Source organism: Macrosteles quadrilineatus, unplaced genomic scaffold, assembly GCF_028750875.1.
Source record: "Macrosteles quadrilineatus isolate MER2022 unplaced genomic scaffold, UCM_ALF_1.0 Scaffold_8__2_contigs__length_117827958, whole genome shotgun sequence".
NCBI lineage: Eukaryota > Metazoa > Arthropoda > Insecta > Hemiptera > Cicadellidae > Macrosteles > Macrosteles quadrilineatus.
This window is the reverse complement of record NW_026542601.1, coordinates 113,363,140-113,388,299: the sequence shown is the minus strand read 5'-3', so window position 1 is coordinate 113,388,299 and position 25,160 is coordinate 113,363,140. Positions and strand designations below refer to the sequence as shown.

At 35.2% G+C, this 25,160-nt stretch overlaps 2 protein-coding genes across 4 annotated transcripts in view; one reads left to right on the top strand and one right to left on the bottom strand.

Moving 5' to 3' along the window:
* The window catches only part of LOC128999802 (gamma-aminobutyric acid type B receptor subunit 1-like), a 75,281-nt gene extending 69,039 nt beyond the window's left edge, over positions 1 to 6,242 (top strand). Inside the window, exons 22-25 of one of the 2 annotated variants that reach the window (XM_054426483.1) lie at positions 130 to 242; positions 1,327 to 1,534; positions 2,408 to 2,720; positions 3,339 to 6,242. In XM_054426483.1, the coding sequence (XP_054282458.1) occupies positions 130 to 242; positions 1,327 to 1,534; positions 2,408 to 2,720; positions 3,339 to 3,512 (808 nt within the window). In that variant the 3' untranslated portion in view covers positions 3,513 to 6,242. Of the gene's footprint in view, positions 1 to 129; positions 243 to 342; positions 498 to 1,326; positions 1,535 to 2,407; positions 2,721 to 3,338 lie in introns of those variants that run through there. The other variant, XM_054426484.1, reaches the window with a different exon arrangement.
* A 1,192-nt stretch (positions 6,243 to 7,434) lies between these two features.
* Positions 7,435 to 24,397, bottom strand: LOC129000160 (uncharacterized). Of its 2 annotated transcripts, none has more exons than XM_054427098.1 (5): positions 24,281 to 24,397; positions 13,163 to 15,408; positions 12,637 to 12,852; positions 9,816 to 9,995; positions 7,435 to 8,477 (listed from the first exon to the last, which is right to left on the bottom strand). In XM_054427098.1, exons 2-5 carry the CDS (start codon positions 15,203 to 15,205, stop codon positions 7,863 to 7,865), a joined length of 3,054 nt encoding a protein of 1,017 aa, XP_054283073.1. In that variant the 5' UTR covers positions 15,206 to 15,408; positions 24,281 to 24,397; the 3' UTR covers positions 7,435 to 7,862. The 2 variants fall into 2 exon arrangements, with proteins under 2 accessions (XP_054283073.1, XP_054283072.1); XM_054427097.1 differs by lacking the exon at positions 24,281 to 24,397 and adding an exon at positions 19,463 to 19,770.
* Between the last annotated feature and the right edge of the window lie 763 nt (positions 24,398 to 25,160).

Genomic DNA, 25,160 nt, shown 5'->3' with positions numbered 1-25,160 from the left:
TACCTTACAAGTCATTACGTTTTTCTCTTGGTTTACCTCTTAAACAAAATAGTAACACTGTAATAAAAACAATAAGTATGCACATCATAACTAAAGGAAATATTTCAACATCATGCAAATATTTTACAGAGACGTCGCTTCACGTAATTGTCTCGTCAACGCAGCGAGAGTCGTCAAACTAGGAGACTTTGGCATGACTCGACCAATGTTTGACAAAGACTACTACAAGTTTAGTAGAAGAGGTAAGCATCATCACAGACGTTCTACTGGGTTATTTAAAACATAAAACCTTTCTTTACTACCAGTTTTGTGCACTAGTTTGTCTAATACAATTTCACTTAGGTCAAAATCGAGTGAGCGAACTGACCAAGGTCAAGATACCTAGAAATAATCGTGAGTACACATTTTTGTGCGTGTGGAATTTAAAGGCACCGCTTTTACATTTCTTGCACAATGTCAGTACCCTTTATAGGTTGTTTTATCTCTACAGCAAATAATTGTTCGGGTTACTACATGGCAAGTACCCTAATGCATAGGAAAAGAAATACATTAAACTAGCAAAGATTTTGTTTATACTCCCTATTTATTAAACACAGAAATATCTTCTTATTTACAAATCTATTTTTACATTCTTGTGTTTTTCCAAGATCTAAAAGCTATGAAGCTTTTTTTCAAAGGAATTTACTTTATACTACAGTTCTTCATTTAAGAGAATAAAATTATCTGAATATATCTTTGTAAAATAAAATATCAAATGAGCAAAACTGCAAGCTTTCCATTGAGGAATATAATTTTAAACCTTACCTTTAATCTTCCTATCTTTATCTTTAGCTTCAGAAGATGGTCTTGGCTGGTGTGTTATGGCTTCTGTGTTTTCTGTTTTGTGATATTTTGCTGATACGTAGGTGTGTGTATAAACTTTCATAATGTGCTTTGTTGCTTTTTGATGGATAATATATTTTATATAATGAACATGGATTTAACTGGTGTCTTTGAAAATCGCAACCCCGAGCCACTGCATTTCTGGTCGCGCGGCCAGACGCGCCACCAAAGCTCAGTGTGAAGATGTCCCATTTAAATCAATGCTAATGTAACGTAGCCACCATGGTGTTGCCACTGGTGGCGCCACCATGGTGGCCCAGTGTGAAGGGGGCCTTATAATCAGTATGAATGTATATTATATAAGAGTAAGCTATATCTTAGTAATTCTCTGTGTTGATCAGTAAGGTCTCATAAGCTGGTCGAGTTGCCCTAACGTTGCCAGCTAAACTAAAGAATGGTTATTTTTTTTTATTTATTTAATTCAAATTTGTATATTTTGTTTAGGAATGTTGCCTGTGAGATGGATGTCCCCGGAGAGTTTAGAGCAAGGATTATTCACGCCTGCCTCAGACGTCTGGTCCTACGGAGTATTGCTCTATGAGATCATCACCTTCGGCAGTTTCCCGTTCCAAGGCATGAACAACAACCAAGTACTGGAACATGTCAAGGCAGGCAACACTCTGCCAATACCTACAGGAGTCAAGCCTCAGGCGTAAGTGGAAACAATGATTATTTCTGTTGGCAATGATTGTTTTTGTTGTTAACTGACTCTTTTAATGCAAATTGGGAGTGACTGGAATGATATTCTAGGATACAAAAAATTATTTCTCATGCATACACTAAGCTATTTAGCAAGACACAGCTATGTGCTGCTAGACATAGCATGTGACTTCAACAAGCTATAGTACATCGACTGTGCAGATGTCATGGTTCCAAAAGTGTTTAAATGTGATTGCTGAAAATGGTCTATATTTCTACCAGATGATGGGTAATTAACAACATTGGTGTAGTTTCAATTTACATTTAGCAATATTGTTTTCATCACTCTGTATACAGTAGAGCTGAGCTTTAAGAAAATTGTTGGTTTCCAATCCCTCAAAACATATGATTTTGCCTGTCATATTACTTTATCCTGAACGTAACAATACCTATTCACCTGTTCCAAATAAACTGTTTCCTGTTTAAACAAACAAAGTGCCTATTTAGTTAAACAGGAGCACTAATGTATGTGCTGCACTCTTTTACAAGAAATGTTGATCAAACATGCTTACTTTAAATAACTTGTAAAACGATTTAATGAAAACTTCAAGAACTACTATACTTTGAGTAAACATTTTAATTTTATTATTCTAAAAAAAAAGCGTTAAAGCGTTGTGATTATTTGCATCATAAAGAAAAGTATTTTCACTACTCATCACAAAAATTCCATTTCGGTCCTCGATAGTCGTTTTTGCGCTCTGCTTTGCTTCTCTCATAAACCACAATCTAAACCCGATATGGGCCACTTTCAGGACTAGTAGTGAAATTTATGATTTACTATTAGGTCCGGAGTACAACAAAATGTTTACTGTTAATTTTTTTACAGTGAGGCGTTGATTCGTTCGTGCTGGAACCTAGACTACAAGAAGAGACCAAAGGCGTCTGAGATTGTGGAGTTCATTGCTAACAATCCTCGTCTTCTATATCCCTGTCTTGATGTTCCCCTCGCTTCCGTCCAGATTGAACACTCGGGCTCTCTTGATCTGCTCAATCCGGACACGACTAGAAAGTTCTCGTTTTCACTCCGCACACGGAAGAGCAGTTCAGGCATTTTCAACACACCCCCGCCCTGGAGCAATACACCGAATGGATCCTTCAATTCTCCCCCCAATGGATTTACCCCCTCACTATGGGCTCAGGTAAGTTTTTTTAGTGTTTCAAATCCTTGATGCAATAGAACCTCGATTATCTGATCTTTGCTTATCTAACCTTCCATGTTATCCAACATCCAACACTCCTTGGGGAACATTATGAAATTGTGTAGTATTTCCACAAGATAAAACTGAACACCATAGCTAGTACATTAACCCCTGACTTTACTCGGAAGGTATGGAGAATCAGTTAGGCACCCGCAGTTGACTGACACAGAATACACTCTTTGATTGCGTAAGCGTGCTGCATACCAAATAGTTTATCATTTCACACTTGAATACCTTTTTGCTCCTATTACATTCACATCTTAATAGAAGTCTGAAACTGAGTGGGGATATAGTTTTATGTCATATTTTACAGTTAAAGTTACAGTTATGTGGATTTAATTAGTAAATTATGTTTTGTTTTTCTCACCTTGCTGTGGCCAGTTAGTTGATACTCTTGTGAGTAATGACAAAGAAGTGGTTCCTGTATGTTTGTTCCAAGTAAGCCCATAACATCTACTGAAACATCTGGGTTCAAATTTGACTCAAAGTTTAACACATTTGTTTCTGAAATTCCCCTTGTTTACAGTTTTACCTCTTTAATATCTCTACTTATTCCAGGAGGATACTGAGACGGAGGTTCCCAATTCCGGACTATTCCCGCTGGGAGAGGAAGATCTTCCAGAATGGGACAGTCCCCTTCTGGACTCTCCGGACAAGTACGTGTTGGTTCAGGCAGCTCCGAACAAGTACCCGAACTTTGACACCCAAGAGGACTCATTATTGTGTTCTTAGCATTAATCATGTTCCGACATCATCAGAAGGCTGTGAAAAGTTAATTTTACAAAATTAGCTTTAGATTTAAATACCTCCATGCATTTTACGTGTGGTTTTATGTACAGGTTTCGACTAACTGTGAAGAATTTTATACAACTTCCAAAAATTGAGAGGTACATTAGCAGGGAACAAGAATTTCGCCGTTAAGTATATTAATGCTAACCCCGAGATTGTTCAATTTGGAGTTTTACGTGCCATTTTTATTACATGAATCAATCTTATTTCCACATGTGGAATAAGCATTTTAGGGTAAAATATTTCTCAGTGGAAATAATCCATCATGAAGGCATGATTTGGAACTTCTTTTATAAAGAGGGCCAAGTTCTGGCCCTCAAGTACCTGAAATTGTTAAAGAATCCAGGAAAACATTGTGCGCATTCTATCATGAAGTCTCAAATTAGTCAAATACAAGTTAGTACAAGTAGTTAGATTGGTCTCAAGTTAGTGTCAAATTCCAGACGTGCATTGAACCATTAGACGTTTCTGAGAATGTAATCCCAATCCCATTTATATTCCTGATCTTTCTATTTGCCACCAAAGCATCCACTGCGCTGAGAATTCAGCACTGGATTTTAGTCATGGAGGAAAAGTAGTTTTTATGATAAAAAATGTACATTTAAGGAATGAAATTTGTGTAGCGTAGGTTTTTAATTTTTATATTGTGTGTGTCTTTCATAATAGTTGTTTCTACTTACCTGAAATACCTCTATTTTGTTAGATTTCTCTACATGTAAAAATGTTGTACATTAACAATCACCGATGTTTGTATGCCAATTATTCTGTCAATATTTTGTAAATAAAAATAGTGAATTATTTTGTTGCTGTTAAGAACAGAATATCTAGCATTAACAAATCTATGAATAAATAGGCTTATATTTATGTACAAATTATGATGTGAATGTAAAGAAATATAGATTTATGAGGTTATTTTATTATAAGCTTTCAATTTCTAGTCATCTTAGGTTACTGATGTCACTAAATTCTTCTCAGGTACTCTGCTGCACCTCAATTGTCCTTTTATTTGTAAGTACAATGTACTCTGGACAATTAATTACTTTCTATTATTATCATTCTTTTATTTTGAGCATGTTCTGCTGTAACCAACAGCAGCAAAGATAGAAGTAATCAATTTATATCTAGTGGTAATATATTTCGGATTGAATAAGTTAGTTATGAAACTAGTCTGAACAACACAAATATAACAGTTTGTTATTCAATTATCTGAGAGAGAATGTGAGCAAAGTCGAAAAGACACTTGTGCCTTGTCTAATGAACTACTGTTACATATTGGTTGTATTGCAGCATTCTTTAAGCTTACTAAGTAACAAAACATATTTTTACTTTCTCCCCCTATACCACGGTATATGGAGAAAGTATTGTTTTCGTCAACATTTTTGAGTTTGAGTAGATATACCCGTTTTGGGTCCCGCTGGACACAAAAAAGTGGTTTTCGAAGTGATGTCTATTTGTGTGTGTGTGTGTGGATGTGAACAGAGCTACAGACCACACCTGTGGTGCGATTGTGATGAAATTTGGTATGTAGGTTATAATCCATGGTATATCCAGGCTTTTTTTTAACTTTTTTGAAATTTTGATTTTCAATGGTGATTTTCCTGTAAAAACCCATAAGATAACAGAAAAATCAGATTTACTCAAAAACGGCCTTAACGATTTTGATTTAACTTTAGTATGTCATAGCCCTTTAGATTCTAAACAAAATTGTATAACTCCCATTGTTGTCAAAACTATGGTTTAAAAGTTATCGTAACTTATGTTATTTTCCAATTAAAACCCCATAAAATAACCCAATTTTTTAAAAAGTCCCGGTTTTGATTATAATTAGTATGTTATGGCGGTTATGGTAGTGCAACCCACCATTGCTGTAAAATTTACGGTTTAAAAGTTATTGTAACTTTTGTGATTGTTCCTATAAAATATTATAGGTAACGCCTATCCATGATAATGGTTGTTGACAAGCTAATGGGAGAAAGTATGTGTCAGATTGCTGATACCGTTTGTTTATATCTTTACAAGGCTCAGATTTTTCAGCCATTATAAACAAACATATGAGATCAAAATGGTTCTGCCAATGCAATTAGAAATTTAAATTACTACTGAAATGTGTTTTATTTTCAATTGGTCTACTTATCAATATTATCAATGAAGAGTTACCGGTAATTGAAAACAAGTTGGAAGTTGTTTAGAGAAGTTATCTTTACATGTAAAGTATGTTTGCTTGCAATATTTTGTTAAATAATGTTGCAATACGATGAAAAATATTGTTCCATCACATGGGCAAAAAGTGCCTTTTCAACCCTCACTCATTTTCCGACCTTGACTTTAAAACTTGAGCTTGGGTCGAAAAGAGTCACTTTTCGGTATGAACGGCTGAATCTGTGTTCTGGCTTCTCGACTTCTCCACAGGCAACCAGCCTAAAGAGACTTATGATGGTCTTCTGTAAAAAATCTTTTCAAGACTGTTTTAACTGTTGCTCAACAATTACATTTTACGAATTTATAAAATTACTCACTTAAATGTTTGTTGTGTAATTTGAATGCATTCCCATGTCACCTGTAGGATAATTTTGTACATTGGTTTAAGTTTAACTAGTCACATGACGATGATTATTCCAAGGCGATAAGTTTATTCTGTTATGTATCCGTAGTTTAATAAAGAATATTTTTACTACCTTATAGAATGAATATATTGTTTCATTCCCTCTTTCATAAACCAACACTGGTGCTTTCTTTAGAATTACCTGAATTTCAAAATTCATGATACGTTCTGGAATGTACAATTATCTTATCAGTTCTGAGTACTACTAGGATTGATTAATTTTATTTTTAAATTAAATATGAACATCAAATGAAACATTAGAAGAAATTTTCTTCTAGTAAATATTTTTATAATGTGCAGTTATTATCATTGATGGTTACATAAAAATGTCAAACGGCACTTTTACAAGTTGACTCATTCCTAACTATGACCATTTTATTTTTTTATTGGTATCCTACTAATATTATAAACAAGTGCACCTGTTGCTCGAATTTGAGCAATTGCAAAGTATTACAGGCGTTATATTTCAAAACAAATAACAGTCACAATTTCCGATGACTTAAAAGAGTCAACTCAAAGATAATGTAATCAATCACTCCACTCCAGTTATCGAAACTGGAAACGAACTCACCCTGAAAACGAACGCTCACTCCACTTCAGTTATCGAAACTGAAAACGAACTCACTCTGAAAACGAATGCTCTTGTGTGTTTACTATGAACAGCTGTAATTAATACAAATTATTTGTCTGTTTAAGTAAACAGAATCTTTTCTTCACAAGAAATACATTGGGATTTTCATGACCTGTGGAGCAGACTTTTATCACAGGAATTGGTGAAAGGGGGCGTCCTTTGTCCACACAAAAATACTTAATTATGACACATCGTTTGTAAAAATCCGTCCATTATTATCGGAGGAGTAGTGTTTTGTAGAAATTGCCTTCATAAGGATGAGTTTGGAAGTTTGGATGTATGTATGGGGATGTTTGTGACAAGTAAACGCAAAAAAATACTGGTTGGATTGGGGTGATGATAACTCACATTCCCGATTAACATATAGGCATATTGTTATTTCAAAAATCCTTTCAGGCTCCGCCCCAGTGGCTCTGGAGTTTCCCATGCTAACCTTATGGGTATTCACATTTAAAAGGAATTAAATTACGGGATTTAATAATTTCCCAAACTAGACTTCTTGTAGAGGTTCTGGGGAAAAACTTATTCGGATTATTTCTCTACATGAAATAAACAGTAAAATAATATTATTCTCAAGTTTCAAATATAGCAACTAGTTGCAAACAAAATTGGAAAAGGATGAAGGACACAAGTAAAACTTAACAAAACTTTTATTCTGTTCTTAATAAGTCAAATCAACAAAGCAATGCAAGACTGTAGGTTTTACAAATTTTATACAAAATTTAAAGCAAAGGCATAATGACATACATTAAAGGAAAATGGTAGTATCACCGAAAATTTTGGTCAACAATATCGCAACAATTTATAATGTTAGTAACCACATATTTTAAAATTTCGGCGATCTTACCCTAGTTGATATAACAATTTTTGTTATAAGTTGTATAGAAACTAAAAGTCTAATACATACAATAAGAGATTTTAAATTAAACATTCCTATAAGTAAATAATTGAAGTATACTATTTATAATAATATTTACATAGAAATTTTCAGGTTAAAATAAAATGGTATATACAATAGAATATGCCGTTAAAACTTTTAAATATAATAAACCCCTTAAGTTCAAGCAGTCACACTTTCTACCATTGTTTTCTTGATGATCTCACCAAAGTTTTCTGCCTGTGCTTCTTCAGTGTTTTGACTGGGCTTATCTTCCGAGACACTTTGCCTTGGATTGGTGACGTCGACGTCTGGACTCACCTCCGGCTCTGTGTACCTACCTTGTAACAGTTCTGAGAAAGATTCCAACTTTACGTCAGTGTGATTGTTTTCGGGCTGTGAGAATGTTCCGGTCGGAGTAAATGATTGGTACGTAGAATGTTGAAACTCTAATCCTGGCGAAACAAACTCTGTGATGTCCGTCTGCTCGTAACTGGGCATCTGATGATACCCTCCGTAACCGTAGCCGTAAGCAGAGGTGCTTGCTGAGCCGTAACCCTCGTAGCCGTAAATACTGTTGCGATACTGGAAGTTTGTAAAGTTGCTGGCTAGGTTGCAATCGACGTCACGCACTCGCTGTCTCTCTTCTTCTTCTTGTTGTTGTTTCTTTTCAAGGTCAAGTCGCATCAATGTGTGGATGAAGTGTGTTCTTACTCGGACTGGATTAAACTCGATGCGGCCGTTAGAGTTGCCACAGCCATCTCTAGTACAGCCACAAGGGAAGTTTATACGGTCCACCTGTAGAAGGATATTAGGAATAAAATCAAATAATGATCTCACTGTTTTGATTATAGATGAATTAGTAATCCCTCCAATTAGTTGTCTACTTATCAAAATCTTGTAGAAAAATTACATAATCATAAAACTAGTACACTGACACAAAGTGGTTCTGGTATAGTTCAATTCATGTTACCATGAAGTACTGCATATTACCATGAAGTTCAAAACTGTTTTAACTAACAGCTGGTCAGTTAATTGAGGCAAAAACTGTCATCACAGCCAAAGCAGCTTGACACCACTTGTCTCATTAGAAGGTTTGCCATCATCGAGTTTCTGGAAGTCACCGGTTTCACCAACAAGATTATGTCCAAATGATATAAAAATGGCTTTTGGCCGTATTTTCCCCCAGATTCAAAGAAAGTTCCATTAATCCTTTGATGTTAAGTTCAAAATGTGAGTAATCGGGGCTTGATTTGTAGGCGAACACAGTTGAATGGCATCCATCGCTCTATATCTGTAGACAATTGTTTTGACATTTCTTATTTTGTATCTTAAGGAGATATTTTTCTCAACAAATACTAATGCTGTGTATTGTTTTCTTGGTTTGATTTTGTGCTTAGCACCAAGGTATTCATGTGGAGAGATGGGTAATATAGAGAGAGATAGAGAGGCATAGAATAACGAGGATGGATTACAAGTACATTTCGGTTCCGATACTTAAAATCCAACACTGTGTGTACAAATATCTTCAATAATAAAGTATGATATTGCTTCAGTGATAATAAATCACAATATTTAAGAAATAACATGTATTTAAGGATTTGTCAAGATATTATAGCCAATCCATACAACTATTTTTCAGATACAGTAACATAAAAATCAAGATTAGGGTAATACAAGAAGCCCATTTAACTATAAAAATACGTCCTGATTCAATTACTTCAGTGTATTTCTGTTTCTATTTACTTAGGTCGCCTTGTAAAGCAGTGTAAACTGACAAAAACTCCAAATACAGTAGAACCTTGATAACAAGTCTCATCAAACAACACTTATAATCAAGGTCGTATTTCTTATAGATGTTTGCAATAAAATGTGATGAGGGGTCAAATAAAATCAAGGATATTTAAAAAAAGCCCCTTGTTTTCAAGGGTGACTTGTTATCGAGGGTCTTGTTGTCAGAGTTACTGTAATGGTATTATTTGTTTATTCCATTGGTTGAATTTTAAATGATTCTGCACGATATTCACTAGAGCAGCTGCAAAGGCAGAATAATTGATAATGAACAAAATAACAATATCACTTTTACAGGACCATAAATTGGGTTTGCAGCTTCAATTATGGAAGCTAATACCTCACCTGGCATTTGATTCCGTCTAGAGAGCAGGCGCAAGTGTCTGGGTCACAAAAGCCTTTACAAGCGCAGCCACAGAACTCCCGAGATGATCGGATGTCTCTACACTCGTCCTTCTCCACCGAATCAATCTTGTGCACTCCCGCAGCCCTCAACATGGCACGGCGCTGTCGTGTGGGCACCGGCTGTCAACAGGAAAACACTTAGAGTTGGTGGAAAATATAGCAAAATTCGAGTGAATAGGAAAAACCTGAAGGATGTGGGAGGCTTTAAGGCGTGAAGCCAAGTGTTGGCTGATATAGAGTATAGAAGTTTTGGCTGGTAAGAGCGAAATTCCGAGGAAGACACAGGCATTGGCAGTATACTCGTCTGTAAACCATCTTTGCATGTTGTATACATTGTAAATTGGCTACTTGACATTGAAATAAATAAATTGAGTAAGTCACAGGAGTGGTAAACAAAACAGTAAAACAAGTGGCTGTGTAATTTTCTCCTGTTAACTTCACCATCCTAGAGCTTTACAGACAAATTCAAGAACTTTGAAGCAATCATCAAAATGCATACGGACAACTCGCTGTTATCTTGATTGGCAGTCACAAAGTTCTTCATTTCACTGGTTTTGAATTTGCTTACAAAATGGAAACGGCCAAAATTCTCCAAACCTCAATAATAGGTCAACCTTGACTTACTTGACTTATTTCCTGTCGCTCCTTAGCGGGAGCATAGGGCATCGAGAAGAGCTCGCCATCCATCCGTCTTGCGCCAGATCCCTCAGTTGACCCCAGGTCTTCCCGACACTCGAGGCTTCCTTCATTATTGTTCTCCTCCAGGTGTCACAGGGTCTTCCTCTCTTTCTTGTCCCTTGGGGATTCCATTCCAGGGCCTTCTTTTCAATTGCACCATCCGTCTTCCGAAGAGTGTGACCCAGCCACCTCCACTTCCGTCTTCTGATTTCTAGGCTGATCTTGGTTTGCCCTGTTGCCTCCCAAAGCTGTTCATTTGATATAGTGTTTGGCCAGAACACTCTCATTATACGTCTGAGACACCTGTTTACAAACACCTGGAGCTGAGAAGTACTTCGCTGATCCATTTTCCAAGTTTCACTGGCATATAGAAGGACAGACTTGACATTTGTGTTGAAGATGCGGATTTTGGTTTTCATTGAAATATTTCTATTTCGCCATATTGGGTAAAGCTGAATAAATGCTGCATTAGCTTTCCCAATGCGGCTCCTAACATCTTCCTTTGCTCCTCCGTCTGCTGTGACTTTACTTCCGAGGTATTGGAAAGAGTCGACCTCTTCAATCACTTTCCCATTTAGTTCTAAGGCTTGGGCTACTCTGGAATTCAACCTCATTTCCTTTGTCTTATTTATATTTATCTTAAGACCCACCTCTTCAGCCTCCCTTTGTAGAGAACTTAGTTTCGCCTGAATATCAGTGTACCTCTGGGCAATCAAGCAAAGGTCGTCAGCAAAGTCAAGGTCCTCCAGTCGCTCCCTCAGTCCCCACTGCACTCCCCGCCTTCTATTATTTGTTACTCTCCTCATAACTGAGTCCAGCACCAAAAGGAACAGTATTGGTGATAAAATGCAGCCCTGGTGAACACCTATTTTAACTGGGATTGCTCCTGTGAACTTTCCTTGGTGCGAAACCTGACACTGGAAATCGTCGTACATTGCCTTGATGATATTTATGATTTTAGGGGGTATCCCATATTCTTGTAGCCACAGCACCTGGTGTTTCACTGTGTCAAAGGCCTTCTCGAAATCTACAAATGCCAGGTAAAGAGTACTTTGAAATTCTTTGCTCTGTTCAAGTAGGATTCGGAGAGTACTAATTAAATCCACACAACTTCTTGCTTCCCGGAAACCTGCCTGTTCTTTCCTCAGTTTCAGTTCGATGGAACCTTTAATCCGGTTTAGGATTATTCTGGCCAGCACTTTGCTTGGGACTGACAAAAGGGTAATACCTCTCCAATTATTACAGAGTGTTACATCCCCTCTCTTTGGTATTTTGACAACTATACCCTTCTTCCATTCCTTTGGAGTTCTCTCCTCTTGCCAAATCTGTTGAAGTAGTGGATGAAGTAAGTCCGCGGCTACATACTAATAGGTCAACCTTGGTGTGTGTTATTTAATCCACAAGGGTTTTGTTATCGAGGTTCTTCGGGTTTATGTTCTCTTGAGTCTAATAATTTTGAAATTCTAGCTTAACACCTTCACTAAAATCAACTTACTTAATTACAGGGTGTCCACAGAAAATTTGTCAATAATTTTCATGACTTTCCATGACTATCCATGACCATTTACCATTGATTTTCATGACTCACAAACTTTATTACTCAAAAATTATAATATAACATAAACACATGAATAATAATGCATAGACAAGTTATTTCACAGAAAATACTGAAATATGTATTAACAGATAAAAATGGAGTACAATAAGTACAACAATGAACTAATACAAACCCAAAACTCATAAACTAACACAATTGTAATAAATTTAATTGTCTTTTATTTGTGAAAAATCCTGAAAAATGCTACAATAGTCGGGGTTACGGTTGACTAGAGCATTGAAAAGTCCCCTTAAAACCATCCATCACTGGGGATTTCCATGACTTTCTATGACTTTTTGCCTATTTTATGACTATTCCTGACTTTCCAGAATGTGGACACCCTATTACAACACTAAAACCCTCAAATTTGGTTTTGACGTATGGAGCCGGATTCAATAAAAATAACTCTTAACATAAATAAGAACTAGTAGGCCTAAAGGTATTCCAAGGGGGATAATTAAGGAAATTTAATAGGTGTAGGCCTACCTGCAAAAAGTAGTAGTTGGAATCGGGTTCACTCTCGCTGGGCTGTTCGTCCGTGTCGGAGTCGCTAGATGATGTGACGACTCCGTTAGAGTTATTGTTGTTTCTTAGCTGAGCCACCAGGTGCCGGTGAAGTCTTCTCTGTTCAGCAGCGTGCTCTGTCAGCGTCAACGTCTGTGCGTGAGAATGTGTCCAAGACATCCCCAGCGTCGAGCCTCCCTGGAATAAGCAATCAAAATGTTACTATGCCTAGCTTGTCGTTGAAGTACAATTATTGAGGACTGAAAGGGTTACCTTTGATCGATTAAGTTTAAAATACTTGAACAGTTTTTGCTTAGTGGTAAATTTTGCATTATTTTACTAAACTCAATTCTTAATTGATCTAAGAAATTGGTCATTATTGTCATATTGTTTAGTACTATTATTTATTCAACTGACAAGTTTATTGTTCTCGATCGTAACAGTTTATGTCAAACACTAATTCTTATTTCTGACAAAAGGATTGTAAGAAAAGATCCTGTTAACCTACCTGAGATGGAACACATGTGAAGCCCTGAGTCCTTGGAAAGTAAAATATGGAAACATTTTCAAATTCAATGGATCTCTTGGCTTTTCTAGCGGCTGGCCCATCAATTCCACTTTCTGCATTGAATTTTCGTTTTAAATTGCTTTTAATAACTCTCGGATGTTTGCTAGTTGATGGTAGTGCTGGCATGTCTGTTTGAAAAGAAGACCACTTGTTTACTGCACTGTCAAGCTCATCTGAAGACTGCGAGTCAGTTCTTATAGTGATCCTTTCATCCACAAGTTCCGAACCGAGTCCGGAATCACTCCCGTCAGATCTATCAGGAGGGAATTCACTCAAGAATGTATCTTCCCTGTTTCCAACAGATTCACCCTCTGTATTTTTATCACAAGAGACTTTTGACCCCATCTCACAACTTTTCTTGTTGGAGATCAGTTCACCTTCTTCAACACCACAAATTAACTTGCTCAGATCATATTGGGATCCAGAATAAGGTGTTCGTGAAAGTAAATTGAGATGTTCGATGGGAGTTCTCACTTGACAGGAAATTTGAGTTTCCGTGGATGTTGGAATGTTATATTTCAGATCACAAGCTGCCAAAGTATAGATACTTCTGGAGCCTGCACAACTGTCACTACCACTCAACCTCTGAGCAATATCTTCACTGGGGTCAAATCCATATTTTGTCTTGCTGCCAAAATTGATATCAAAGGTTAAGGGTTTCACTTGGCAATTTGAGTAGAAAGAAGAATGGCAGCTTGTGGTAGGAACAGGACAAACCGTAAAGTAAGTCTCATGGTCGTACGGAAAAGTGAGATGTGATTTTACAACCTGAGTTGTGTTGGTATCTGTGGAGCTACAAGCACTGGTATTAAAAAATGTATTGCTTGAAAAATTGTCTGTAGAATATAGCTGGCCTTGCAAATTGCATTCTACATCCTTTGCTGATGTTTCAAACAAACAATTTGTTCTTTTTTGGAAAACTGTATCATTAGCTTGGCCCGGATCAGAGGATGCAATTGAACTAGAAGCAATATTCTCACAAGTGTTCACATCACTAAACTTTATATAGCAATGATCTTTTGATACATCTTCACTTTCAAACAAATTTTGGGATGGGAAATTAGAAGACTTTTCTAACTCTTCGACCTGATTGACAGTGAAATCATTTGAAGTTTCATTAGAATTTGCTACGCAACACTCTGATTTGGAATCGTTTACATCAGTAGCTTCTCTGTCACGGGAATCGGCAGTCTCATTTATCTGGTCTAACTTGAGGTTATCGTGGATTATTTCTTCACTTAAAACCTCTCTGGTAAGGTCACATTCAGATTTAAAAGTCTCCTGATTAGAATTTGTATTCCCTGTATCATTTGTAGACACTGTATCTACATTTATCAGATCTAACACTTTTTCTTTATGAATACAAGACAAAGTAATTTCCGTCTCTACCGGGCCTGAAAATGTTTCAACCTCAACAAACTCGGCATCCTCAGAAACTTGTGCAGGAAAAGACTCTTCACTTTTACAAGTATTTCCCCTTGGTAAACAACTGTTGTCTAAACTAAATGAGTTTTCTGATCCTTTTATTGCTGAAGTTTGAACAGTGTTTTCTTTGCAAAGCGACACCTCGCAATTGAATTCCTTTATCTCATTTGTAATACTAAACCTACATGGAACAGTTAGCAGAGCTTTCTCTGTATTACAAATATGCCTTTTGCTTTCAAAAATACAACATAAATACTGCAGCGGTAACTGTTTTGCCAACTTAGGTTTTGAACCAATGACATCATTAGACATCGAAGCTACATTGCAAGCCAGTTCTGGATTTTTAATGTTTTCATCACCGTCGCCTATGTTCTCTTTTGACTTGGAAGACAGTGTAACACAACTTTGAGTTGATTCAAAGCTTTCCAAGGTTTCACCGTCCAAACACCTCAAATTTAAGTCTTGCTCGGTTTTTTGTTCACCAGAAGCAACTTTTGATTTTTCATCCAATTTGACTAATGTATGACTGATACTCTCAACTTGAGCATCAAGATCCATTAGAAAGCAGGAGTTTCCGAGGAAGGATTTATAAAATGTGCCACAATCCTCACAAACCTCTTAGCAAAGGTAATTTAACAACGTTAACAAATTTTTTTTAACATTATTGATTCCTTAGAATCTTGGTACTGTCAATTGAAAGAATCTTGTATAGGCTAGAACTTGTAGTAGAGTTGTGTCTACATCCATACTAAGCGACAGATCTGAAACAAGAAGGCAGGGTTATTAATAAGTAAGTTATGGAGATTATTAAACTAATCCTATAACATTAAACAAAGACAAAATGTTTAAAGAATGTAAAATACCCTGAGCTTAAAGCGATTATAAGTGGTGGAATGCAGGTAAGACTAATTTATCACAAGGGAATAATGAGCTCTATGTAGAAAAATACCCCCGCCGCAGCAAACCTGCCGTCTAAGCGAATTTTCATTTGGCTGAATTGATTTTCAATTGGTCTATTTAAATAACATTAGGTTTAACGAGTACCTAGGTTTGCTGCTACAAGGAAACTAATAAATAGTGTGTTTTAAGTAAAATAATTATTGCTTAGTATAAAATGAATATATTTGCCAAGTTTGATCAAAAGATATCCATAAACAAGCAAACTACAACATTTTACAATATTCTCCATAAGAATAACATGGGAATTTTAAATTTAAATTTTTTTTTTGTTTTCTCCGTAACAAATAACCGTACAAAAACACTTTGATATACCGGTACTGAATTGTTTGTTTTTTTAAGCTCTTTAAGAAGGTTTAGAGAAAAATTGGAAAATTTTGTGTTTTGAGGGTCAAAAGTGAGAAAACCCAATTTTTACCCCATAAAACCCCCCATAAAATCCTGTTCCCATGGTCCGATCATGCTGGATCGCGAACTCATTCAAGTTTATCCCGCCTTACACCTTCAAACCAAATTTCATCAAAATCGGATAAAAATTACTCAAGTTATCGTGTTCACGGACACATATATATATAAATCTATATATATATATATATACATATATAAAAATTTGAACGAATGGTGTTTTTGGCCTCTGGGGACATCAAAATGAAAAAGTAAATCGGTCCCGGGCCTAAGTCTTACCATGAGACCTACGGTAATAGCTACTTCCCTAGATAGGGAAATTCGCTAATAACAAGATATGGTGGAATTATCAACAATAGCTGGGCAAGGATGTAAGGTAATTACATGCAATTTTTAACACAAGTTAAAACATCAACATTCATTCTCTAACTTATCACAGTGAAATTACAAGTGTGTTGCTAGCCTAAAGGTTAAAACTTCTCGGACTGGGTGCAGGATAGACGGGTTTGATTATCGGCACATCCACAAAACTTTAATGAGTTTAGATTGCTTTCCCTAAAGTGATTGAATTTGAAAAGAAGCTGGCTAAGTGTTTGACCAGACAATTACCTACTTATAGCCTAGGCCTAGGCTACTGTAACTGTTTTAAGAGGTTTGTGACTTTTAGTGAATTTCCCATTTAGGGAAAAAGCTACCATAGGTCTCACGGTAAGACTTGGACCCCGGACTGATTTACTTTTTTCATTTTAATGTCCCTAGAAGCCAAAAACACCATCCGTTCAAATTTATATATATGTATATATATATGTATATATATATGTATATATATATGTATATATATATGTATATATGGGCCTATATATATATTTATGTGTCCGTTAGCACGATAATATAAGCAAAAATTATTCGTTTTGAGGTCCTTAGAGGCCAAAAACACCATCCGTTTAAATTCATATGTGTCCGTTAACTTATCACGATAACAGAAGCAAAAATTATCCGATTGTAATGAAATTTGGTATAAACGTGTAAGTTAAACCTACATTTATTAAGTTCGCAAACCAGCATGATCAAAAAATGTGAACGAGGTTTAATGGGGTAGGCTAAAAATTGGTTTTTCTCGTTTTTGACTCTCAAAACATAAAATTTTCCAAATTTTCTGTAGGCCTAGACCATTTTGAATGAGCTTTAAAAAACAAATTATTTAGTATATTGACAATTTTTTGGATGGTTATTGGCTACGGAGAAAATTGTAAATTAAAAATTCCCATGTTATTCTTAAATGGAGAATAAATTTGTTTAACTGTTGTAGGCCTAGTTTGCTTGTTTATAGATATATTTGGATCAAACTTGGCAAATCTATTTATTTTATACTAAACTATTAATATTAAAACAAACAAAATTATTACCCTCCCTATAGGCAGCAAATCTAGGGTACTCGTTAAACCTAATGTTATTTTTTGCCTAGATTTCATTGAAAAATCAAATCAGGCAAATATAGATTCGCTTAGTCTGCAGGTTTGTTGCAGCGGGGGTATTTTAAACATTTGGCCTTCCTCATGGATATGAAAGACCTGTGAGCGAAACTTATCACGGAAACCAAGGGATGAGCCGGTGCAGTACAAACAAGCATGTACTGTGATGAATTTTAAGTGGCGGCACAGGGACCAAACCTGTATCCCACTATATTGGTTTTAGTTGTTTGTTTGTTTTTTTTTTTTTTTTTGCTACCAACTGAGCAATCAACTCAAAACCATTTAACTTTCTCATTTATAGCCTACATTTGCCTTCACCTAAATTGCTTACAACTTAACACTCATTGATTTTCATGGACTAATTCAGTGATTTAGCTTTACCTACTTTTATTATAATCCTATTAAACTAAACTTAATTTGATACAAACTGTGTTTTTTTTGTGGGTTTATAGGCCTACAATTTATTTTCAAATCCAACTGAAAGATTTTGTCGTTTGGGTAAAAATTGTATCAGCAAAAACCACAACTTTGGGAAAACTTTCCTACTTTAAAATTACTACTAAGTATTTAAAAATTAGAGAAAAAAACAAATAAAACTTCTAAACACACCGAACTAAAATCATCACATTGTCTTTCTTTTCACCCAAGCCATTCACAGTTTATTTTAGGTGGTCCTCTCCCACCACGCCTGCCAGAAACAAGTGATAACTTCATGAGCTGCACACCGAGCAGCTACGAGCAAGTTGGAATTCAAACCCTCAACCCACGGTTTCCTGCTGGAAAGGAAATTTCTCACACCACTTGGGCTTCTATCATCTGACTACCAAAAGTTAATCGGTTGTCTTACACACTGTAGGCCTGGTCAATCTAAAGTTCAATTAGTAACCTAGTTCTACGGTCTCAGGTTGCAGCACGTGTTAGTTTTCAGCTGTTTTTGTTGAGTTATTCTTGTATAGGTCTAACTTAGATAGGCAAGGTTGAAAGTATACGTTTGGTTAGGCTATGTAAGTAAAGCCTCGAGACCAATATAACTTAAATCCAATGGAGCTCAAGGGTTTAAGTAAGACTAATTTAATAATAGGTAAGTTACGGTAGCTGCAATTTACTTAAGGTTCTACACTCATTCAAATGAAAATATCGATTACTCGATTGTTTCATTCGATATATCGTTTGGTTAGTCCACAATTACCTAACCGATATTACCGACGGTTTATTTTTTTGGTTTATTTGGTGGTTAGGTTAACCTTACCTAACTAACCAAACGATATATCGAATGAAACAATCGATTAATCGATCGATATTTTCATTCGAATGAGTGTAGGACCAAAAGTAAAGTGCAGCCGTTACGGTAAGCTTAGTTTTTAGGGTAAGGCCTAGCAAGTGAAGTTAACCTTAGAGAAGGCCTGCCTACATTTCTGTGTTCACATCATAACACAAGTTAAGCCACCATTTTTTCTAGAAATACTATAGGAAGTAAAATCATTCCAGCTCCTTTGGCGAAAAATTGTTAATTTTAGGCCCTTAAAATGACAAATCCCATGCCAACACTGTAACTACAGAACTATAGCCTAGGCCTACTATGCCTAAGTTAAATTGGATACTTAACTTAACAACTCTTACTCAAGTTACTTAGGCCTAGGTAAAAATTCCGGCGGTTCAAATGTAGGTACCAGGCCTAGGCCTAAGTAGGGTACCTATTAACTTACGTTCAGGCTAAATTGTACTTTGTCTATAGGCTACCAATGCTTAATTCCAAAACAATTAGGCAATATCCCAAAATTAGGCTAGGCCCTATGTTAGCCTAAGTAGGCAAAAGCATATTACATGCACTAAGTACAATAGGTTTCTGTCACAAAACACTTTGTTGTGCTTAAGCCTTTATGCCTCAGTTACTACCTTTCCACGTTGTAGGGAAATCGAAATCAAAAAGAGGCTTAGGCCTACTTAATCTTACTGACTGTAATGTAAAACTAAAACTTACAATTGTATAAAGAACAACTATTAACGCATGATTTCAAGTAACACAGTCAAACAACCAGAAACTTTGAAGCTGTCTTCAGATTCAGAATAAAATCGGTCGATGAACGAAATAAAAACTTCCAATTTAGATTGACAAATACTTCAAGAACACTACATTTTTCTGGAGAATTTTAACACGAATACAAACACACAGATAGAACGCAACTTTATGGTTTGGAATTTAATTAATTAGTAATTGGAATCTAGCATACAGGGAAAATAGATTGTCAATGAAAATGAATCATTAAAACAAAAACACACAACACTCAACACTCACACTGACAAACAGAGAAGAGAGAAAACAGCTAGCCTATAAATTGGTTTTTTTTAGTCCAACTCCAATTCTAATCGGAACGGAACCAGATTCAAAACTAAATTTTAGTGAGGGTTCGGGTTGAGTCACGGTGGGTCACGGCGGCTGTGGTCACGGTCACCTCTAACTTAACTTCTTAATGGAGTTGGTGGAGTTTCCACCATGGGTTGAGTCCTTCCAAATATCACGAAGAACAATCAGCAGAGAATTGATCTATATGGTATGTCAGAAACCATAGATTAAATTATACTTAATACTTTTCTTTGAAATGGCGACCATAGGAATGTATATAGGTATTTGAGAAATTCAATACCATTTATTTTGTATATTTTGTTCGAATAATAATATTTTCAAAGGCCTCATGCTGACTGGAATAACCAAAAATTCCGCCCATTCCCAATTCAAACAACAAGACGGGATCGTCCAGAACACTCAAACTATTTTTTTTCCACAGTGAAGAGCGATACCGGTATTGTCTTTAAGCAAATTTGGGCGAACTAGGATTAGTATATAGTATCTAAAACTATGCGCTTTACAATAAAACGTAGTTATCCAAATCAAACAGTTCGTTGATTTTTAGCGCCACGTATTCTACCCTCATCTCTATTAATGCTTGGCTTAAAATACCTACATTCGTATGGTTGTCATTTCAAAGTAGGTAAATTATGAAAAAGTAATGTCGACAGCGTATCGAATAAAAATTAGTGGTAGTACCCGGTATAACGGTATAGCTATATTGAAGATCGCAATTCTGTTTTGTATAGATTTACTGAACAACCCCAACCGCTGTATAAATTATTGTATACCGGTAAGTTATTGTAATTTATGTGGTTTCCCATTGAAAATCCATAAAATAATGGGCAAATCTTATAAAAAAACGGACCGAATTAAAAAATTTGATATGTTAAGATCCTTATGATTATAAAGAAAAAAATTACCACCCCCGTTGCTGAAAAAATTAGTTTAAAAGTGATTGCAGCTTTTTGTGATTTTCTTAATCATAGCTACTCCGCTTACCCACCATGATAAAAGTTAATTTATGATATAACCCAGTTACAAGAACAGTTTTAATCAATTAATTACCTTTTTGGTTTTTCTTGCCTTGAAGTTCTTGTTGGTTTTTGATACCTACAAGAACTTCAAAAACCAACAAGAACTTCAAGGCAAAAAAAACCAAAAAGGTAATTAATTGATGATAAAAGTTGTTGACAAGCTAATGGGAGAAAATGTGTCATATTGCTAATACCGTTTATTTATCGGGTTCTGAAGAGACCAAATCACAAATATTTATGAATTCATAAAGTAGGAAATCAGAGATAGGATTTATTAAATATTCATTGTTTGTGTTTAACATTCTCAAAGATTAAATTAAATTAAACTGCTCAGAAAATTTGAATTTTTTACCAACAAACCACAGAAAACATACTACTATAACCATAGTAGTATGTTTTCTGTGCAACAAACCCACTAACCAGCCATAAAAATGGCACCTTTTTTGTTCTAGAAATACACTTGTTACTTGTACAAACACACACAGACACACACTTAATCAATACTGTACATAGAGTTTCAGGCGTTTGAGAAAACAAACATTTTTACTTTCTACAGTATATATTTTTATTTTTCTTACTCTATCCGCCATCAGCTTATAGAAACCTTGTGTGATTGTTTTAAGGAATCAGATCACTGGATCTAAAATATAGTTTGTCAGTAAATATCGTGACGATTTAAGTTTAGAATTAAATCAATAGGCCTAATACCATCCTTAATAATAATGATCTACTATTATTATATATTACTCCCTTTAATCTATGCTTATGCATGCTGTTCAGGTACGCAGGCCTATTAAGTCAATTTATTTATTTATTTTACATAAGTAGTAAATATTCTTGGACTTTTTTTTATCAAAAGAAAGGATCTCTTTTACGTGAAAAGATAGTTTTTTCTTTTATTTTTAATACAGTAACAACATTTAATAAAATAAGTGGTACAACAATGCACTCAAAATCGGAGTGATACGCGTGGTTACAATATTGATTTATATTGAATTAATAAATTGAATTGAGAATAAATTCATTAATTATGTTTCTATTTTTATACAAAGATGTAATTTTATATACCAGATTTGATTTTAATTGTTTCCTACATTAATTAATTGCTGCGGTTAGGATTAACCTTTGCCTTTGACTATCTAATAGCATTGACAATAACAGAAAATAGACTTCCCAAGTTTGAATGTAAAATTTTGAAGCCAAAAAAGAGTGGTACAGTACAATCTGTTGAGATGGTCACCAACTAGAGACAATATTCTGTGTTAAGCGATAAATCAATCAGCTGTTTGCTATGGTACTGCATTGATTTTATGATTTAAATTAATATTTAACCCAAAATGCTAATCAACGGTTTTAACTTAATTACACATTTTGTGTTTATTTGAAAGAGATAAAAAACCATAATGGAGGACAAGTTATAAAATAATCTCACTGATAAAAAATAAGAAATAGTATATTTCATTACTAGGACCGAAAGTGGCATTTTCCGTCGCGCGCTCAAGTTTTTGTGTGAGGCGAAGCCGAACACAGGGAACCCGAATTTCACGTGCGAGGCGAAGCCGAGTATGTGAGAACTATTTTCACGTACGAGGCGAAGCCGAGGACGGGAATAATGGAGCAAGTGCCGGATAATAACTTTCGGTACGAGTTATGAACGATAATTTTCATCACGACGCATAAATATACAAACTCAGAATAGCAGACCTCAGTAATATTACAACTATTTTATTTCTCAATTAATTTGATTGAAAATCAAAATAAAATAAAATCTTCTAAAAGGAAATCTACGTATATTTCTCAATAAATTTGGTTTAAACATGAAAATAAATCAACTTTTAAAAATACCTACATACAGCTGATTCAAATAATTAAATTAAACCGTAACAAAACACTAGCGCGCATAGTGAATAAATGGAGAACTAATTGAGAGCGAGGGAAAGTAAATTTAGAGCGAGGGAAAATCAGCTGATCGATTTTCCCTCGCTCTAAATTAGAGCTTGGGAAATGACTACTTTCATTGATGTCAGCTGTTATCGAAAATAGTTACTTTCGTTACGGAGTGATGAAAACTCATTTGCCGTATATTTATTTTTTCTATTTGTGAATACAAATATTAATATAAACATTTTATATATTTGCCTTTTCAAACGAAGTTACACTACTAAGCCTATTAAAAAGTAAATGTGATATTATAGCTATACTGTACCCAAAGAAGGTGCCCTTAATGAATAAAAATACTAAAACTCGAATATTTTGTGTTAAAATATACTAATTGAACGCAAATCAAAGTAGTATTGTAGTATTATTTATAGTATTGCTATATCTATTCCGCTTTACACGAAAAGATATAAAATGATTTCACATATCTCAAGCGGTTGACTTCATCGTAATTTCAAAATAAAACCAAATTAAATATTTTGTCGAACTACATCTTGCTAACCGAATAACTTGTGGTCTGACAAAGAAAGTTTAAAATAACATATTTCTCCCGGTGAGAGATTTTTATTTACTCGACTCTTTGTTCGCTCGCGACTGCGTGCAGGTTCTAATTACCAACGATCAATTTCCTACGGAATATTCTTTTAAACCAAAACCCCTATTTTGGAATTTGGTCCGTGTTAATATTGATCGCGTAACATTATATGTAAACTTTTTAGATTGAAATTCGTAGAACGGTGGGTAGAGACAACGATAACGAGGTGGAAGAGAACGACTAAGTAAATGAAGCCCGTTGGTCCCTACAACGGTTGCCATGGCAACAGCGCATCGATTCCCGAACGGGGCAAAGGAGACCTGATGATAGACGGAGGGAGGAATTCCGATAGTTAAGTAATGAAAGAACTAAAACGGGAAACGATTGATGTTTAGTAATTGTTCTGACACGGTAGAACACAGGCGAAGCTGTCGTGAAAACTGATGAAAATATTATATCTCGTAGTAAATTACCCAATTGTTGCTATGCTATTAGTTTTGGGTTGATTAAAATTGACTGTTAAAAGTTTAAACAAAATTATGTAGGTAATGTTAAAACTTGAAAAAGATTACAAATATTTTCAATAAAAAAATTCTCCCAATAAATTTAATGATGTGAATTTTAAAATAATAATTACACCAATTAAATTAATCCTAATAACACAATCTTCTACAGTAATTCTAGTAGCATATCTTCGAAAACCCTCTAGAAAATCAATACAGTAATAACTTTGTTACGTTAGTTTTGCCATAAAAAAACACGTTAAAAACACCACAGCCATACAACACGCAATTTAAAATAAAAATTTCATTCACAAACTTCATCCATAAAACGCTATCAATAAAAAGTCCACATGCGTTATGTAGGTCACATGTCACCAACTAGAAGATCACAATACAGTAGAAATAGTGAGTGGAAATATAAAAAAATGCTATTACTTACGTCTTTGTGATGAAAAATGACTGGCGGAATTAATTAAATCGAGGTAAATTATGAATATTAATTAACCGATAGAGAACAAAGCTTGATCGACTGTCCGGGCCTAGCTAGCTTGCTCGCCTTCATTGTACATTCTACAATCCGGAGCTCCAGAGTGTACGAGGCGCCCCGCACTACTGCAGCCTGGTGGAGAGCACGGGAACAAAGTGCAGACAGGTGTTTGACAGAACACTAACCATCAAGGACCAAAGGTTCTCATGCGAAATCGAAGGGGATGATTATTCTATTGAAAATACAGCTGTTTAATTTTTTGATTATGTTAAATGATTTTTTAAACTTTCTCCCCAAAAAATCACTTAACTTAAACTGATAAATTTTTATTTTTAATACTAAACGCAATCCCTATAAAGTGTTTTTTCCAAAATTGTAGAGTTTGAGTTTTAGGTAGAAATGATGTCAGTGGATTTGTACAGATTTGTATAGCTATAGACTTCACCTGGTCCGATTTTGATGACATTAGTGGTCTTCCTTGGTATCTCCAGATATATTTTTCTGCCCTTAAAATCATGTTGTTTTCCTATAAAATAAGGAAGAAATAGGATCTTCACAAAAATGGCTCAAACAATTTTGATTAATATTAGTCCTTTTGACTCTCAACAAAATAGTACAACCCCCATTGCTATAAAAATACTTTTCAACAGTCATTGCAACTTTTGGGATTTTCCTCCAAAAATACCATAGTTACTCCTATTTTTTCTTTTGTTTACTCATGATACAAAATGGTACATTTGTAAATCTTTTTCAAAATCGTTCGTGCCAATTTTGGGAAAATCCTATTTTTCCGTTATTTTATGGGGTTTTATGGTAAAATCAAAATTTATAA

Excerpts from the sequence above, each read along its gene's own strand:
- LOC129000160 (XM_054427098.1), bottom strand. The coding sequence starts at position 15,205 with ATGGATCTTGATGCTCAAGTTGAGAGTATCAGTCATACATTAGTCAAA. Across the intron at positions 12,853-13,162 it reads TCACATGTGTTCCATCTCAG|GGAGGCTCGACGCTGGGGAT; the intron begins GTAGGTTAACAG and ends TGCTTATTCCAG. Across the intron at positions 9,996-12,636 it reads CCAACTACTACTTTTTGCAG|CCGGTGCCCACACGACAGCG; the intron begins GTAGGCCTACAC and ends TCCTGTTGACAG.